The sequence below is a fragment of the Ursus americanus genome, chromosome X, assembly GCF_024610735.1.
Source record: "Ursus americanus isolate L20-20 chromosome X, mUrsAme1.1.p, whole genome shotgun sequence".
NCBI classification, from domain to species: domain Eukaryota; kingdom Metazoa; phylum Chordata; class Mammalia; order Carnivora; family Ursidae; genus Ursus; species Ursus americanus.
The window spans coordinates 44,660,774-44,680,310 of NC_142164.1; the positions used below are offsets into that span (position 1 = coordinate 44,660,774).

The 19,537-nt window shown below is 42.3% G+C and overlaps 1 protein-coding gene across 6 annotated transcripts; it reads left to right on the forward strand.

Annotated features, from left to right (window-relative positions):
• The first annotated feature begins 3,698 nt into the window (after positions 1 to 3,698).
• Positions 3,699 to 8,229, forward strand: ARMCX2 (armadillo repeat containing X-linked 2). Of its 6 annotated transcripts, none has more exons than XM_045800290.2 (5): positions 3,699 to 3,778; positions 4,032 to 4,452; positions 4,997 to 5,060; positions 5,384 to 5,456; positions 5,823 to 8,229. In XM_045800290.2, the coding sequence occupies exon 5, from the start codon at positions 5,952 to 5,954 to the stop codon at positions 7,797 to 7,799; it is 1,848 nt and encodes a 615-aa protein (XP_045656246.1). In that variant the 5' UTR covers positions 3,699 to 3,778; positions 4,032 to 4,452; positions 4,997 to 5,060; positions 5,384 to 5,456; positions 5,823 to 5,951; the 3' UTR covers positions 7,800 to 8,229. The 6 variants fall into 6 exon arrangements, with proteins under 6 accessions (XP_045656246.1, XP_045656247.1, XP_045656249.1 ...); XM_045800291.2 differs by having other exon boundaries at positions 4,195 to 4,452; XM_045800293.2 differs by having other exon boundaries at positions 4,393 to 4,452.
• The last annotated feature ends 11,308 nt before the right edge of the window (positions 8,230 to 19,537 follow it).

Genomic DNA, 19,537 nt, shown 5'->3' on the forward strand with positions numbered 1-19,537 from the left:
ACTACGTCTGTATCTTTGGGGTAAATACCCAGTAGTGCAATTGCTGGATCATAGGGTAGCTCTATTTTTAACTTTTTAAGGGACCTCCACACTGTTTTCCAGAGTGGCTGTAACAACTTGCATTCCCACCAACAACGTAGGAGGGATCCCCTTTCTCCACATCCTCTCCAACAATTGTTATTTCTTGCCTTGTCAATTTTTGCCATTCTAACTGGCGTAAGGTGGTATCTCAGTGTGGTTTTGATTTGAATTTCCCTGATGGCTAATGATTTTGAACATTTTTTCATGTGATCAGAAGATCTTCTGACGTGGCAGATTCCTCACTCCTTGTGGGCTACCAAGACCACAGAACTTATGACTTGGCTCCACTCACTGACATTATTTCTTTTCATTGTTTTGTTGTTGTTGTTGTTGTTGTTTCAGTACTGGTAAACGTAAGTGAAAATAACCTTGAAAAAAGGAGAGAATAACCCTGGTAAACACAACTCCTTATTGACAATGTATCCTATTTCCAGGCTTTCTAGTTATGTCCTTCTCTCCCTAGCCAGTATCACTTTTTGGGTATTGCCATTGAGAACCTTGTTGGGGGCACTTCAGGTAGTAAGGCCATAAGTAATTTGTCTTTACTAATCTATCTTTTTCTGCATTTTTACAGTGAGCAAGTATTTTCATAATCAGAAACTATCTGAAAATTGGAACTCAATGATGCAATTATTTAATGCGTGGAGAAAAAGGTTGGATATGAAGACATCAAAATGTGGCAATCTCTATATGGAAGTGTTATGGGGAATATTAATTTGTGTCTCTATTTTTTTGTATTTTTCAAATGTTCTATGAGGCTTTAGTAATTTAGTTTTATGGCAAAATTGTCAACCCGAAAAATTTTGTAAGACCTCTCGCCACTCATTAAAACATTTCTTCATACATGTTAAAAAAAGAAAAAGAAAAAAGGAGACAATATGTCAGAAAGAACAAAATTTACACTAAATAATAAAACAAAAGAGGCCTGCCCATTTTCTTCAAGAATAAGATCAGGAGGCTGTTAGCCACCACTATTACTCAACATAGTTCCTGAGGCTCTGACCAACATAGCACATGCAGAAAAGAAAAGAAAAAAGGTATAAATATTGGAAAGGAAGAAATGAAAAAAATCATCGTTTGCAGATGATCATGTATAAATACCTGGAAAAACCAAAGTATCACCTGAAAACTATTGGAATTAATAAGATAGATCACAAAAATTGGCAGATATAAAATAAATACACAATAGTAGAACATGTTCCTTAAGCAGAAAGTTCCCTATCAGAAATTATAACTGGAGAAAGAAGAGTATTTCAGCAACAAAGGCTACTAAATACCTAGGAAAAACCTAACAAGTAATAGGAATTATTTAGCTGAAGAAACTTATGGAATTTGATTAACAAACACAAAAATAGATCTGAACAAAATGGAGACATACCATATTCCTGGAGGGGAAGTCTCAATTTTAAGATGTTAGTGTTTTTCAATTTAATTTGCAGACTTACTACAATTACAATACAAATTCCAAATGCTTATTATGTGTTTACTGTTGCTTAATCTGGAACTTGATTAATAACCACAAATGCACCTACTAATATGTGCATAAAAAAGACAATGGGAATTTTTAGCAGTGGCTGAGAGTGGAAAAGATATCGCACGCAGAGCTCTTTCTCTGTATACTTTATATATTTCTTTATTATTCTGAATATTTTAACCATTAATATATGTTACTTTTTATCACCAGAAAAGAAAAAAAACAAGAGTTTCCTAATCTGGATTATTATATATAGCACTCTCTAGGCCATTGTATCAGTTCTTAATATTTAGGGGAGCAGTCACAGAGCCTTTCAGAAACTGATGAGGTCAGTGACCTCTATCCCCCTCCCCCCAAAAATGCACTTAACCACGCATCCACTCACAAACAAAACCTTGTGCACAGGTTCAGGTACCGCACAGAGGCGGCAGGTTGAGAAAGCCTACTCTAGGTTCATCAGTATGGTCAGTGGGGAGACTCCCTGGGCCCCTGGCATACATTTGGCTTAGGGGGCAGCAAAGCGGGTGTGGGCTGCAGGCAGCGACCCTGCAGCAAGGCTAGGTTCTCCCTGGGTGCCCCGTGGCAAGGAGGCCAGAGGTAAGAGGCCCAGCTGGCTGCACCGCCCAGGTCAGGTGGTAGCAGCAGCAGACAGCGTTGAGCAAGGTTAACTCAGGCGCCATGAATGAGGAATGAGGGCAGAGCGGGCCGACCTGGGCGCTTCCCCCGCCAGCAATCACTTTTTCTTCGCGGAAACCCACAGCTGCAGGGCTCTGTGGCAACAGCAGTCCCTTCTATGTATCCCTGAGTTACATCTGTGCGAATTCGGGGGAGGGAGGGAGAAAGCGAAGAAGCCAAAGACAGTTACTCAAGTTGGTCCCCTGAGTAAAGGTGGCATTTACCATCTTGCTCACCTGTCCTTGTGTACTTCTAGAGCGAGCGACAGAGTCAAGTGGCTGACTGCAGGGAGTAGCAGGCTCTGGAATCTGGGAGGAGGGAGAGGGTCAGCATCTACCCCACCCTTGACAAAACGGGGGAATTTGGCCACCTCTGCATCCCTCACTTTTGTCCTTTCCTCCTCCTAACAGCTCTTCCTTTTGCCCAGAGCTGAATCACGAAACTGGAACCTAATCCAGGGACAGGTGTTCAAAACTGTCATGGTTACAGCCATCAAATTACAGGAGGTTCACACAGCAGTCAGCAATGGTTTGGGAACATTAAATAAATGTGTTTCTCTAACAGAACAAGACAGGATCATTTATTTATCCAACTTAAAAGCTGTCCCAGAAGGAGAAAAAGTAGGATATTATTTGTCCAAAATAAATAAGATTGGACAACTGAACATCTCTCCATGGATCAATTTACAGATCACATGAAAACATGCTTATCTTGTTGAGGAAAATTCCATTTTTAGACGTTCAAATACCTTAGCATGTTTTGAAAACTATTTCCTATGGGGCCAATAGAATTCATTTTCTGTGTGGTAAAAATTAACCAAAATTAATGGTGCCTTCCAATATCAGTGGGAAATCTTCTCTATAAATCAGGCAGCTCTTTTTTGTTGCTGCTTCCCACACTGGTATTTTCTTACTGTAAAAATCAAGGATGGTGATCGCTTTAAAAACAAATCAGAGAAGTGTTACAAAAATACAGACCCCATTCCCACTCCTTGCCTCCTTTCTGACACTCTGCCTCTTACCTATACTGGAACGCAGGCCCAACTGCAAGGGAAACGGTGGGTACTAGGGAATGGGGGATTGAAGGTGGAGTGAGGAGAGAGTGTCCAGTTGCTCAGGAAAGAATGAAACAATTCCCCAACACACACACAAAAGTAAAACTTGCCAATAGCCCTCCAAGAAGATGCATCCCATCCCGGTATCTCGAAAAAGGCAAATCTAACACAGGGAGAAGGGGCTACTTCTGCCCTCTGGGACTACAAAGACAAAAAAAAAAAAAAATGAGTGACAGGACCTGATGTGGTGGGGTGAGGTGGTAGTGGGGCTAAAGGAGGGGGCTCGTGCTCTCGGTGGGAGTGGAAATTGGGGACCCACGCTTACTGGAGATGCAGCCCTCACGTGACCAGGAGCTGACGTGGGCAAAGGTACTTAAAGCCCTGACTGCCGTCCTCCGTCCTCCTCTGGGTACCAACTCTCTTGCGCTGCGCACTGCCGTGCGTTTAACCCAGGCGAGGAGGAGGAGGAGAAAATTCCCCCCAGATCCGGGCAGGTGGGTGTGAGGGTGGGCATAGCCTGGCACTCCTGAAAGGGGTAGCTCAGAGAAGCGGGAGTCTGAGGCCGCGGGTGCCTCTGCCTCGCCCGCCCCAGGCCGGCTTTCCAGATCCCCGCGCTCAGTCGCAGCTCATTTTGGTGGGCGGCAGGGAGAGGGGGAGGGGGGAGCCTAAAGACTCTGATATACTTGCGGAGAATCCGTTCACTTCCTCTCGCCGTCAGTGTTTTCTGGTTTTGTTTTTGACACTCAGGCCCCGCACCCCACATCCCGTCCTGTTTTGAGAGGAGGAGGGAAGAGAAATAAACGTGGCAGAGCATATAAGGCCAGCGGGGCGGTTGGGCAAGGGTGACCGGAGGGGACGCAGTTTGGAAACAAGCCGGCCCGGCCCGTTCACTCTCACCCTCTCTTTGCAGATACCTCCTCCGACCACCCGTCCACTTTCCTCTCCCTCCCCGGCCGGCCCCCTGTCCTTTGGGGGTGCTGGAAAATGGGTGTGCCAGCCTCTGTAGGGGAGATGGCGGGTTTGGCGCTGTCTGGGCTTCACAGGAGGGGGGGGACCCTGAGAGAATTTGGTATTAAACCGCTGTGCTAACTCCCAGACTGCTTTCCAGACACCTCCAACCCACACAGCCCTTCATCCCCGTTTATTCAGTCCTGGAAAAGGAGTTCTGGTACGCCGGAGGGAAGTCATGGCGGTTATTAGGGGATTTGGGTGGGGGGTGGGAGGCGGAGCCCAGAACGGAGAAACAGTGGAAAATCACGACCCTCAAACCGAAAGGTCAGACATCGGGGCCCCTGTTCTGCAGGCTTATGCTAGGTCTGGGGCCTGGGGGCTGAAGGACGGGTGGTCCTGGGAGGAAGACACTAGATTGTTTGGCAGTAATCCCTCATCCCGCGTCCCATCCAGTTTTTGCTGCACCCTCGCCCCGCCCCCTCCCGCTTCGGTGCAGGAGAAGGGGTGTGGCTGTGTGTCCCGGAGAAATGGCGGACGGGCGGGGCGGGGCAAAAGGAAGGAGGGGTTGAGCGCCTGGGGAGCCTGCGCAGCAGGGGGGGAGATTGGTGTGGGATGGGAGGGGTGAGAAGAGTAGAGGGAATTGAGAGGTTGTCATGCTGGTACGCAAATGCTAGAAGGCAGGTATGGGGACTTATGTACTGGGTCTCCATCCATCGGGCTCTCAGTCTCCAACGTCTGGTGTCTGTATTTCTACCCTTCAGTCTGTCCTTAGGATGAAGCTTTCACTGAGCTGAAGGAAGAGGAAACGGCCCCGAATCCTTGGAGGTCAGTGTGGGGGATGGAAACTGTCTGGGAACCCCCGGTGTGGGTATGGCAGAAACCAGAGCAGAGTCTGAGACCAGAGGCTCCTCTTCCCCCATCTTCTCCCTCTTCACAAGACTCCCTTGCCTTGGGCCTGTCCTTTTTGGTGCAGAGAAAGGGGTGTGGCATCCGCCTTCTTGATTAATGGTTTGAGGAGGAAGGGTTAAGGAGGGAAAGAGGATCCCTGAGAGGGGAAAACTTGGCCCGTAAGGATTCAAATCAGGAAAGGAAATGGAATCCATCTACCACAGACCCCCAACACAGCCCTTTCTGGACTCTCTCTTTAGGTCTGTCTGAATTGGGGGCCCTGCACAAGTACAAGCCTGGTGGAAAAAAGTAAACTGCTCCTGCTCCCAGCAGGTTGGTATGTGCATGACCACCATCTGGGAACTCTTGGGGGTGACTCTGGGGGGATCAGAGCAGCATCTGGGGGATCTCTACTGTTTTTCCTGTTCTCCACCAGCTTTCCTAAGGTCCATACTGCCTCTCATCCCCCATGTAGGTGCTGGGAAATTGTGTATTGGCATTGGGTAGGGCCAGCTAGGGATGAAGCTGTAGAAAACCTTCAATAACCTGGGTCCTGTATCCACAAACGCAGGCCTTGACACCTGTGCCTGGGTACTCCCCCACTCACCAAGCCTTTTGTTTCCAAGCTCTCCTCTCCATAGGCCTGGTTACCACAAAGTGAGCCGGAGCCTTAAGTTTCGTTTCTGTCTTTTCTCCCAGGTCCTGCTCGGCTTGCAGCCTGGGGGAAACCTGTGAGCCTGAGTGGAAGTGCCTCGCCCAGACGTGCACACATCCCGTTTAGGCAAGCCAGCTACACGCCCTGGATCAGAGAATTACTCCAGCCGCACCATGAGCCGAGTTCGAGATGCTGGCTGCGTCGCCGCCGGGATAGTGATTGGGGCTAGTGCCTGGTACTGTGTCTACAAATATGCCAGGGGAAGAAACCAGACAAAGAAGAGAATGGCCAAGCCCAAGACCAGGGCTGTGGCTGGGACTGGAGCCAGGGCTAGAGCCGGACTAAGGGCTGGATTCACAATCGACCTTGGGCCAGGATTCGGTCCTCCAACCCCAGTCCGTACTCGGGCAGAGGACAGGGCCCAGGATGAAGCCTCTGCTCTGGACGCAGCTGGAGCTGAGGCAGCGGCCCCCGCTGTATCCAGTGCTGAGGCTCAGAGTGGGGCAGGAAATCAGGTCCAGGAGGCCGAAGGGGCGGGGGTTGGGCCTCAGGCTGAACCAGCAGTTGGGGCCACAACAGCTTCCTCAGTGGCACCACCCCCCAGGGAGGCAGAGGCTTCGGTGGCTGCAGAAGCCCCCACAGTGGCAAGGGCTCCCAAATTGCCAGAGGCTCCTGGCACAGCAGAGGCTCCGGGGGCGCCAGCGGTGCTTCCCAGGGCACCAGCACCTACCGAGGCGGCAGCTCCTACAGAGGTTGCGGAGGCTCCTGTACCCGCAACGCCGCCTGCCGCGCCAGTGCCTTCTGGGGCTGCAATGCCTTCTGGGGCAACAGTGCCTACTGGGGCTGCAGAAGCTCCTGGGACTTCAGGATCCCCCAGAACAGCAGCTCCTTCCAAGAAAGCGACCCCTGGGGCTCATACCGGCGCTATACCTAAGACCGGGTCAGCGACTGGAGCTGTACCCAAAGGCGGAGCCAAGGGAACCAGGTCTCGAACTGGGGGCAAGGGCAAGGGCAAGAAAAACAAGGTGGAAGTAGATGAATTGGGGCTGGGCTTCCGCCCCGGGGATGGGGCTGCAGCAGCTGCTGCAGCCTCGGCGAATGGGGGCCAGGCTTTCCTGGCAGAGGTCCCCGATTCTGAAGAAGGGGAGTCCGGGTGGACTGACACGGAGTCGGAGTCAGACTCTGAGCCTGAAACCCAGCAGAGAGGGAGAGGGAGGAGACCTGTTCCCATGCAGAAGCGCCCCTTTCCTTATGAAATAGATGAGATTCTCGGTGTCCGAGACCTCAGGAAAGTCCTTGCTTTGCTTCAGAAATCGGATGATCCTTTCATCCAACAGGTAGCTTTGCTCACTCTGAGCAACAATGCCAATTATTCATGCAACCAAGACACAATTCGCAAGTTGGGAGGCCTCCCAATTATTGCAAACATGATCAACAAAACCGATCCCCACATTAAGGAAAAAGCCTTAATGGCCATGAATAACCTGAGTGAGAACTATGAAAATCAGGGCCGACTTCAGGTATACATGAATAAAGTGATGGATGATATCATGGCCTCTAACTTGAACTCAGCAGTACAGGTAGTTGGACTAAAATTTTTAACAAACATGACTATTACCAATGACTACCAGCACCTGCTTGTCAACTCCATTGCAAACTTTTTCCGTTTGTTATCTCAGGGAGGTGGAAAAATCAAAGTTGAGATTTTGAAAATACTTTCGAATTTTGCTGAAAATCCAGATATGTTAAAAAAACTGCTCAGCACCCAAGTGCCATCATCCTTTAGTTCCCTTTATAATTCTTACGTGGAATCAGAAATTCTTATTAATGCCCTTACTCTGTTTGAGATCATCTATGACAATCTCAGAGCAGAAGTATTCAACTACAGAGAATTCAATAAAGGTTCCCTTTTTTACTTATGCACTACATCTGGAGTGTGCGTTAAGAAAATTCGAGCCTTAGCCGATCACCATGACCTCTTGGTGAAAGTGAAAGTTATAAAACTAGTGGACAAATTCTGATTGGCTATGTGCTCTCAAAAGACTTGAAGAAATTTCTTGATTTTCCAGTCCGGAAGCAATGAAAATTGAAAGTTACTGCTTTTCCACTTGTTCATGTAGTAAAGGGACCCTTTCAGCTGCCAGTTTTGAATAATGTATCATCCAGAATGATGTTATCTGTGAGTCTCCAGCTTTAAGCTGAACCATTTTATGAATACCAAATAAATAGTCCTCTTGTACTGAAAATACATTTGTGACTTTAATCGTGCTGCTTGAATGGAAATATTTTTACTGGTTCCTGTATGTGAATTGACAGTGTACCTGTCCATCATAAATAGTCTACACTTCTGTCATTTGTTTTGACTTGAATTTATCCACCAAAGACTTCATTTGTGTATCATCAATAAAGTTGTATGTTTTGACTGACAAAAAAAAAGCATTCTCATGTTTTTAAATCTAGCTGGTGAGATAAGGTACATAAATACAAAAGGATTACTAATAGCACCTGGGCACATGTTCATTGTCAAATAAATGCTGTCTGGTTAAACAAAGAAGTTGCTAGAAAACTTTAAGCTGGGCTCTGAAGGGACAGCATGAGAAAACACAGAAGAGATTTCAGGTGGGGAAAATGGTTTGAAGATAGTCATGAGGTGGGAAATCTGTTCCTGTGATAAAAAGGTAACCAATTTGCCTGAAATGGAAGCTGTGGGAAGAGAAGTGATGAGACAAAAAGGTGGAAATCAAGGGTGAGGAAATTTGGGAGGAGATCCCGACTCTCCAGCTGAGATTGAAATACCCTGTCATATCCTGGGAGTTACTGGACATTTGTGACAAAAGGAAAAATAATCTGGTGGCCATGTGCAAAATGGATTGGAGCTGGGATGGGGTTAGGCATCAAGACTGAAAATGAGGGGCACCTGGGTGGCTCAGTCAGTTAAGCGTCTGCCTTTGGCTCGGGTCATGTTCCCAGGGTCCTGGAATCCAGTCCCCTCTCCTCCCTCACCCCATCCCCCCCACCCCCTCCCCTGCTCATGCTCGCTCTCTCTCTCTCTCATAAATAAATCACATCTTTTTAAAAAATACTGGAAATGAGAACTGTTATTAGGAAGTTAGGATAAACCAAAACAGACGGTAAAGGGTGAAATAAGGTGGTGACTATAAGAATTGTTAAGGAATGGTGGAAACAACAGATGCTTACCAAAAAAAAAAAAAAAAAAAGACCAAGATCTGCTGCCTGACTTGACTGTAGATTGACAAAGATGGAGAATTGTATGATCTGGTGCAGGTCCTGATAAAGAAAGCCCTCTTTCTTGGGCAGTTCTGGTGACCACGAAATGCCAAAATGAGTTATTTCTAATGAGACAAAGTATTGTGACAGAAAGAATGATTCAGTGTAAAGAGTGGTTTTTTTCCCTAGGGTTAGAGATCTAGGTCTGTCTTCTCTTAGAAGAGGGGGAGTGGTGAGGCCTTTATGGGAACCCCATCCCCACCCTTAAATTCATTTAAGAGCAGATGCATCTTCTTTGTTCTCCTCCTTGACCCACTGAAACGATGAAAGTAGAAAATGGGGAGGGTCCTAGAGATTTTTCAAACCCATCCTGCTTTCCTGACGCCTCTCACTGAACACTCATTTTTATGCAAGTGTATGGTAACATGAGACAAGGATAGAGATGGGCACTCCTGGGAGGGGGTCACATAGAAAAGGAACAGATGGGTATTATATATTGGTACAATTTATCTGGACGGCAATTTGGTAATCTGCATAAGAAGCTATAAAGATATTAGAGAGGAGAACACAGGCAGCAACCTCTCTGACCTTGGCCACAGCAACTTCTTACTAGACACATCTCGGGAGCCAAGGGAAACAAAAAAAAAATGAACTACAGGGACTTCGTCAAGATAAAAACTTCTGCACAGGGAAGGAAACAATCAACAAAACTAAAAGACAACCTACAGAATGAGAGAAGATATTTGCAAACGACATATCTGATAAAGGGTTAGTAAAGCTCCTATCAAACTTAACACCTCCAAAATAAATAATCCAGTTAAGAAATGGACAGAAGATATGAATAGACATTTTGTCAAAGAAGACATCCGGATGGCCGACAGATACATGAAAAGATGCTCAACATCATTTATCATGAGGGAAATACAAATCAAAAACCTCACACCTGTCAGAATGGTTAAAATTAACAACACAAGAAACAACAGATGTTGGCGAGGATGGGGAGAAAGGGGAACCCTCTTACACTGTTGGTGGAAAAGCAACCCGGTGCAGCCACTCTGGAAAACAGTATGGAGGTTCTTCACAAAGCTAAAAATAAAACTACCCTATGACCCAGCAATTGCACTACTAGGTACTTACCCAAAGAATACAAAAATACTGATTTGAAGGGTCACATGCACCCTGATGTTTGTAGCAGCATTATCTACAATAGAATAACTATGGAAAGAGCCCAAATGTCCATCAACTGATGAATAGATAAAGAAGTGGTATATACATATAGTGGAATATTACTCAGCCATCAAAAAGAATGAAATCTTGCCATTTGCAACAATGTGGATGGAGCTAGAGCATATTATGCAAAGCAAAATAAGTCTGTCAGAGAAAGACAAATACCATATGATTTCACTCATATGTGGAAGTTAACAAACAAAACAGATGAACACAGGGGATAAAAAGAGAGGCAAACCAGAAAACAGACTCTTAATAACAAACTGAAGGTTGATGGAGGAAGGTGGCAGGGGATGGGCTAAACAGGTGACACGTATGAAGGAGAGCACTTGTTGTGTTGAGCACTGGGTGTTACATGTAAGTGAGGAATCACTAAATCCTACACCTGAAACCAATTTTACCATATATGTTAACTAACTAGAATCTAAATAAAAACTTGAAATCAAACAGAAAAAGGAAAAAGAAGCTATAAAGATGTACCTACTTTCAGAAAACCATTCCACTTGTAGGATTTTTTCCCTAAGGAAATAATCAAATAATTTCACACAGAGAAATACATAAGGGATGTTCATTTCAGCACTGTTTCTAAGGGAGAAAAATTAAAAGCAACTTAAATGTCTAATGCTATGGAACTGGCTAAACAATAGGTGCTATGTCCACCCAGTAAAATATTATGCAACTATTAAAATCTGTGATGTGCTTCTATCTTATTGGCATGAAAAGACATTCACCATATATAAGAGTCTGCGGCATCAGTCTAAAAAGGCTCCTGCAACTGAACGGTAAATTCTTTCAGATGTTCCTGTAATCTCTGTGTATTTTTTACACAGAATCAATCATATTATACATCAGCGGTTCTCAGTGTATCCACAAACCATTGCAGATGCCTGGAACAGTAAGGTCAAAATTATTTCCAAAACAATTGAACATGGTACTTGTTATTTTTCACTAGGTTGACATTTACATTAATGCTGCAAAATCAATGGTGGGTAAAATTGCCAGAGCTTTAGCATAGCCAAACTATACTGGTAGTGATTGACTTTTTTTACAGCCGCACAGACAAAAAAATTTATAAATCTCGCTTCATTTTAAAATGTTATGAAGGGGCGCCTGGGCAGCTCAGTCGGGTGAGCGTCTGCCTTCGGCTCGGGTCATGATCCTGGGGTCCTGGGATCGAGTCCTGCATTGGGCTCCCTGCTCAGTGGGGAGCCTGCTTCTCCCTCTACCTGCTGCTCCCGCTGCTTGTGCTCTCTCTCTTTCTCTCTCTCAAATAAATAAAAAAAAAATTAAAAAAATAAAAAAATGTGAAAAGAGCACTTATTTATAATGAAAGTATTAATTTTATTAAATCTCCATTCTTGAGAGCATGCTTTTTCTAATATTCTGTGTGATAAAATGGGAAGTGTGCACAAAGCACTTCTGCTGTGTAGCTTGAAACAATGGTTGTCTCAAAAAATATATTTGCATGCTCGTTGGAGTTATGCCCTGAATGAGCTGCTTTTTTATATGGAGCACCATTTTTACTTCAAAGAATGACTAGCAGAAAATCTCCGTTTTTGGGGGCGCCTGGGTAGCGCAGTCGTTAAAGCGTCTGCCTTCGGCTCAGGGCGTGATCCCGGCGTTCCGGGATCGAGTCCCACATCGGGCTCCTCCTCTGGGAGCCTGCTTCTTCCTCTCACTCGCCTGCTGTGTTCCCTCTCTCGCTGGCTGTCTCTCTGTTACATAAATAAATAAAATTTAAAAAAAAAAAAAAAAAAAAGAAAATCTCCGTTTTTTTTCAGACTTGGATATGGGGCAGACATTTTCTTGAAAATGAATGTGTGAGGGGCACCTGGCATCTGACTCTTGATTTCGGCTCAGGTGATGATCTCAGGGTTGTGGGATCAAGGCCCACATGGGGTTCTGCATTCAGCAAGGAGTCTGCTTGAGATTCTCTCTCTCCCTCTCCCTCTTCTCCTGCCCCTGTTATCTCTCTGTCTCTCTCTCAGATAAATAAATAAATATTTTTTTTAAAAAAATGAACGTGCGAAACTTTAAGGAAAACAACTGACTGTTTTGTCACCAACAATAAATCTTGGGCCTTCAAGCAAAATCTGAATTTTCAAGGATTTTCTGAAGAAATCACTGGCTTTTTTTCTCCTTTTAGGAGAGAGATGATGGAGGACTCCAGGTTTTACTTGGTTGATCTTCCTTGGTTTTACTATGACCAGTGTAAAACATATGACATCACACCCATGGCCGTTTAATAAAGAATATCATTGCTGTACTAACAAGGTGACCCTAGGTGAGGTTAGACCCAAGATTGTTTGAACCCTTAGTAGGGAGAATCTGAAAAGATGTCAATCCTGGAACAGTCACGTCTTCTTCTTGGTGAAGCAGAGGTGGTGTCTGAGCTCATACACTGAAGATGGATGGATCAGCATCTCTTGGCTCGATCCCAGCTATTAGGGTAATCCACCCAGCTTCCTTTGCTCTGATTAACAGTGGAAACTTCCATCCACTTCAGATGAAACCTATTCCTGCCCAGAGACATGTAAATCTGGCCTTATGAATGAGCTAAGAATCACACAATAGGCAAATATTTCATTTCCTGAAGTCTGAGGTTTTGCATCTTAAATCACATTCCATGTGAGGGATCAACAGCACAGTCCAGGTGTGGCTGAGTCTGAAGAGTAGCTATTTGAAAAGATTTAACTTATAATAACATATAGTCACAAAATAATTATGGGTACCAGGAATTAAGCACCAGCTATATACTGTTCTATTATTCCTAAATGTGACTGGTGAAACATTCATTAGACATTCTGTACTGTAGTTTTTTGCTTTTTACATTGTGTGTCCAAGGCATGTGTGAAGTGGGACAATCCTCACAACCATGTTGGCACTGAATAGTCCTGTCTTCCTTGCTCTAATTAATTGGTCTGGGTAAACAATTGGATCATGAAGTGATCATGTTCTTTTTCTTTAATAATATGAACTGGCAAATTCAAGGACTGAGAATACATTGCTATTATTTTAGTGGTAAAGCACAAGGATGAAATGATACAAACTGCTGCTTTTGGAATCCCTAGAGCTGCACTTGTTTCCACCTTTTATCAGGTCAGGTTATTCAATTTTTCTACCACTTGTAAGATATATCACAGTATCTTTCCTTATATTCCTTTTGTGTGCTTAAGCAAGTGGCTACAGACTAAAAGTAAGCCAGAAATAGGGTAGTAAACAACAGAGTCTCAAGAAAACATGGGATACGTGGATTAAGATGGGAATAGTACAAATGAGACCTCCTTCCACAATCTGGGGTTGAAAACTAATAGCCTACAATTAACTGAGTGCTTTCCCTCTTACAATAGGTTCTTATATGACAAGGTAGTTGTTCCTATAGAATGACTTCATAGAGAGAAAGAATTAGTTGGGATCAGATATTTATTTCTAAGGATGCTGAGCAACTTCCAGTGAAAACAATGAGTAGACTACATTATGGAATACCTGATTCAATGTAAAAGACAAAATAGAGCCATTACAGAATTCTATTACAAGAATCTCCTTCCACTTAAAGCTGTCAGACCAAAACAACTTGAAGAATGAGTTTAGAAATTGGTCTATTACTTAAATGTAATTATCAGTTGAATTCACCACTTTACTACATTTCCTCAGTGAAACTGGGAACACCGGTAACCAAAATAGATGATCTGGAAAATCCTGAGCCTTCCTAGGCCTTTAAAATATAATTCCCACTAAGTCCTCCTTATAAGAAAATAAATGACAATATGTCTCATGTTTCTTATTGAGCCTCACACTTTGAAATATGAAAACACTTTAGGTCTGATGGTGACACTGCAATATCAGAACAAAGAGATAATTATAGATTTTGAGGGTGCCTAAGAACATAAGTTTATATCAGTCCATATTAATTGCAATTGGGGCAGTCGCCTATTATTTATATACTGATTAGCTCTAGACTTAAGTTAGATATGAATGATAAAATTTCAGAAGGGATCACTAAAATAATAGAGTATATAATGTCTAAGGCAGTAAAGAAAAAATGCACTAACAAAAAAATCCAAAAGAAGGTAAGAAATGAGAAAAATGGACTCTCAAAAAAGCAAGACAAATAGAAAGCGCAATAATTCACATGTATTAGTAATCATAATAAGTGAAAACGAGCTAAAGTCAGTAGTTAAAAGATACTGTCAGATTTTTTAAATCCAGCCACATGCTAAAGTATAAGTATACAGAAACTCATAAAGTAAAAGGATACAAAAATATACAATACGAGTACTAACCAAAAGGAAGTTGGCATAGCCAAATTAATATGAGACAAAATAGATTTTAAGACAAAGAACATTGTTAAAGATAAAAATAGGTGAATGGTTAAATAAACTGTACATCTATATCATGAAATACTATTTGGCAATAAAAAGGAATGAACTATTGATACACACAACAACTTGAATGAATCTCAAGGGCATTATACTGAGTGGGGAAAAAAAGCCAATCTCAAAAGGTCACATACCATATGGTTCCATTTATATAGCATTCTTGAAATGAAAAAATTATAGAGATGGAGAATAGGTTAGTGGTTGCTAGGCATTAAGGTCTGGTGGAGTGAAGAGTGTGTGCGACTAGAAAGAGGTAGCACAAAGAAAATCTTTGTGGTGATGGAATAATTCTATATCTTGATTGCAGTAGTGTGATAAAAATAGTGTAGAACTACACACACACATTGTACTAATGTCAGTTTCCTAATTTTGTTATCACACTACAGTTATGTAAGGTATAACCATTGAGACAAACTGTGTGAAAGGTATGGAAGACCTCTCTGTACTATCTTTACAACTCCCTGTAAATCTATTATTATTTCAAGATAAAAGATTTTTGAATGATGGTAAAAGGTTCATTTCACCAAAAAAAAATAATTCTAAATGTATGGGCATTTAATAAAGTAACCTCAAAATATATAAAGAAAAATCTTACAGAACTATAAAAAGAAATGAACAAACCAACAATCACATGAGAAAATTCAACGTACTTCTCTAAAGTTCTCAAAGGACAAGGAGAAAAAAATTGTAAAGATATAGAATAGTGAACAATGCAATCAACAAGCTGATTTAATGGACATACAGAATCCTGCACCCAATAATAGGAGAATACACTTTCTTTTTAAGCTACATAGAACATTTATAATAATTAATCATGTACTTGGCCATAAAGCAAGTCTCAACAAATTTCTAAGAATCTGTATCATAAAGACCATCTTATCTGACCAAACGCAATTAGGATAGAAATCAATAAGAACAAGATAACATTTAAAAAACCCATGTGTTTTGAAATTTTAAAACATGCTTCTAAATAATTCATGAGTTAAAAAAGGAAACATAATGGAAATGTTTAAATACTGAGAACTGAATAATAATTAAAATACCAGAGATCAGATTTGTGGAATTCAGTAAAAACAGTATAACAAGGGAAATTTATGGTCTTAAATTTTTATGTTCTATGATATGTTTAGCATAGGCAAATCTATAGAGACAGAAAGTAGAATTGTGGTTGATGAGGGCTGGAGGGGCAGTGGAGGAGAAATAGAGAGTGACAGCTAACAGGTACAGGGTTTTCTGGGGAGATGATAAAAACATTTTAAAATTTATCATGGTGACGGTTGCACAGCCCTGTGAAAACACCAAAAAATGTTGAATCATACATATTAGTGAATTGTTTTGTATATTAATTGTCTCTCAAAAGAGCTGTTATTATTTTAAAATCTTATGTTAGACACAAAAAAAGATTAAACATCAATAAGCTAAGTATCCAAACTAAGTTAGAAAAAGACTAAGAGAATTAGCCTAAAAACAGAAGAGTGAAAAAGACAAGAGCAACCGATAGATAAAATAGAAAGCAAAAATACATTAGGCAGTATTAACAGAGACAAAGGTTGTTCCTTTGTATGGTATAATAAAAAAGGCAAACCTTTGGTGAAACTAATCAAGAAAAAAGTATAAATAAGCGAAAATAATGCATAAGCAGAGATTTTGAAAGATAATACTATGACTAACTTTATGATAATAAATTTGAAAACATGGATGAAATCGATGCATTCCTTGAAAAAATAGAACTTATCAAAACTTACTCAAAAAGAAAAACCCAAGGTGTCCTATAACCACTGAGGAAATAAATAAGTAGTTTAAAAGTCCCTCTACCCCACAAAAAAAGCCCAGATGGAATAGATAATTCAAATTTTATACAAACTCTTCCAGAGAATAGAAAGAAGTGTTACTATCCAATGCATTTTACAAGACTAGTACTAACCTGTATATCAAAACCAGAAAAAGTCAGTTTGAAAAAGGAAAATTATAGGTGTCTCACTTATAAACATATGTGGAAATTTAGAACAAAATACCAGCAAGTAGAATTCAGCAATGTAGTAAAATATGTCACAATCAATATCGGAAAGCAAAATTGGCTTAGCATTCAAAAAAAATCTCCGGCCTAGCACCAAATATAAATCTGGACACCAGAGGATGAAAGACCTAAATATGAAAGTTAAAATTATGAAGTTGATAGAACATAATAGAGAATATCTTTGTGGCCTACAATTGAATAACAATGGCTTAAGCAAAACCTCAGAACTACAGACGATAAGGCAAAAAAGATTAATAGATTTGATTACATAAAAAACGAGAATTTCTATTCAATAAAGGACACCAGGAACAAAGTTAATGGATAACAGATAGAAAAACTGTATTTGCAATATGCTAAACTAACAAAGAATTAATATCTGGCATACATAAAGTAGTCCTGCAAATCCAAAAGGACAGGAACACACCACCCTAAATTTGCAAAATATATAGAAAGTATACTCAGAGAAGAGGAAAACCAAACTGCTTAGAATGCATGATGTTCAAACTTATTATTAGTCAGATAATTGCTAATTAAAATACAATACAAATATATTTACACCTATTTGGCCGGCAATTAGAAAGCTGGGACAAGCCAATTGTTAGTAAGGGTCCAGAGATAATAGGAACTACAGCGACCCGGGAGGGCTTGGGGCCCCCTCCCAGCCTGAGGGGGTCTGGTGGAAGCCCACCATAGGGTCTGGCTGGGCTCCCACCTTCTCCCTCCTTGGTCCCTGTCAAACCCCCGGCTGGGGTTGCTGTCCAGAATGAACCACGGGTGGGGTCGGCGCATCCTAGCAGGCAGCCCTTGGCGCCTGCAGCCTCAGGGATGTTCCAACCACCCTCGTTCTCCCCGCAGCGGCCCTGGCTCCCTGCCTCCCCTCAGCGTGCCGTGGGGCCCCATCAGCCTGCCCCCCCCCCCGCCCCGTGACGAACCCAAAGTCTTACTGTATATAACTCCAGGCGACGTTTCTGTATTTATAGCAGTGTTGAAACCCCACGTGTTTTGCACAGAGAAGCACCCTCTCCAACCCCCGACTTTTTCCCACCCCCAACAAAAGGTTTTCAGATTCCTCAAAGTTTCCGGGGCAGGTGGAAACAGGCTCAGGGATTGTGCCTCGGCTGCAGCAATGATTCCAAGGAGCAGCTATGGGGGTGGGGAGGGGAGGGAACCACAATATTTTTTTAAAGTCATCAAAAAAAAGATTTAAAAAATAATTATTTAGGATGTTTGTGATTTGCCGACCTTGCTATAGATGCCATCATGTTACCGATGATTTCCTGTGGTGGGGGCTTTCATTGTGTACTCATTTATTTACCAACTCCTGGCCTGGGTCAGACAGTGGGCACCAGCCCCCAGCCCCCAGCTCTGGATGGGCCCAGCATCTGTGTTCTGTGATGTGATTTGGAGGTGGGGGAGGGTCTGTTCCTTGCACATTTTACAGTTACCTCATTTTTCCCATGTATGTATTTGAGAAAATGCTAATATAAAGAGAAAAAATGGTTCTTAAAGCTTAGATGTGTAATTCTTTTCCATTCCATTGGATTCACATTGGCATGTAGCATTTAACATAACTAGTATGTTGTATTATATATATGTATACTGATTGAAATTTATAACAGATTTGTACTTTTTAATTTTTTTTTATTTTTTTTAAAGATTTTATTTATTTATTTGACAGAGAGAGACAGCCAGTGAGAGAGGGAACACAAGCAGGGGGAGTGGGAGAGGAAGAAGCAGGCTCCCAGTGGAAGAGCCTGACATGGGGCTCGATCCTAGAACGCCAGGATCACGCCCTGAGCCGAAGGCAGCCGCTTAACGACTGAGCCACCCAGGCGTCCCAGATTTGTACTTTTTTAGAAATGAAAGTTGCTAGTTCTGCTTGACCAAGTAGTGCAATGATTTTTTTAATATTGTTGCTGATTTTAGAGGGATATTTACTAATAAATGTATGGTGTATATCAAGTATTGCCCCCCAAAAAAATACACACAAATTCATGCATACAAAATATCATAAGTTTAAAAAGAACTCAAACAAAAATATATACATCAAATATATTAGAACAGTAGCCTCTGGGGAGGAGGATAGAAGTGAGGAATAGAGATGAGAAGAAACAAAGTAGTAAATGAATGAATAAAGAAAAGAGGGAAAGTTTTGATTAGACCAATGCAGATGGTATGAAATGAAGAAAGGAATATGGTTATAATCCTCATCATCTGAAGTCCAAAAAAAAAGGGGGGGAGGAAAGAAATCTATTGATGTTGTAGTAGCATAAAAAGCTAAGACTGTTGTAACAAAAGACTCAAAAATATTATGACTTTTTAAAAAATTATTTCCCACTCACAAAAGAGTCTCAGGTTAATGTTCCAGGTCAGCAGAGAAGTTCTGCTGCACATGGCCATTCAGGGCCCCATGCTCATTCCATGTTATTATACTCCACTCTCCACTAGGTGCTCAGAGTTCTCTGCATTCAACTGGTAGATAAGGAAAAAAAAGCACAGACCAGGCATGGAGTTTTATGAGGGAAAATCTGGAAATGATGTACATCACTCTTGCAATTCACTGGACTAAACTCAGTCTCATGGCCACACTCATTCATAAGGGACACTGATCATTGTCGACTAGCTGGGTGCCCAGGAGAACGCAGACAGCATGGATATTGGAGAGCACTAACAGCCTTTGCCACATTGTGCAAGAACTTTGTGAAAGGAATTATAAAATGTTATTAATCATTCAGGATGCTGGTCACAGTGCTTGCTTTTCCTGACTCTGGGTAACTGTTTTCAAATGTCTTCAGACTCACTGGTACCTTTCTCTGGGCTGGCCTGATCCCCAGGCCCCAGGCCCCTCCCTCCACCTTCAATCCCACAGGCAGTACTATCTTCCATTTCCCTAGCAACCATGTCCATC

Bases quoted from the DNA above. Each gene is read 5' to 3' on its own strand.
- ARMCX2 (XM_045800290.2), top strand. From the start codon at position 5,952: ATGAGCCGAGTTCGAGATGCTGGCTGCGTCGCCGCCGGGATAGTGATT.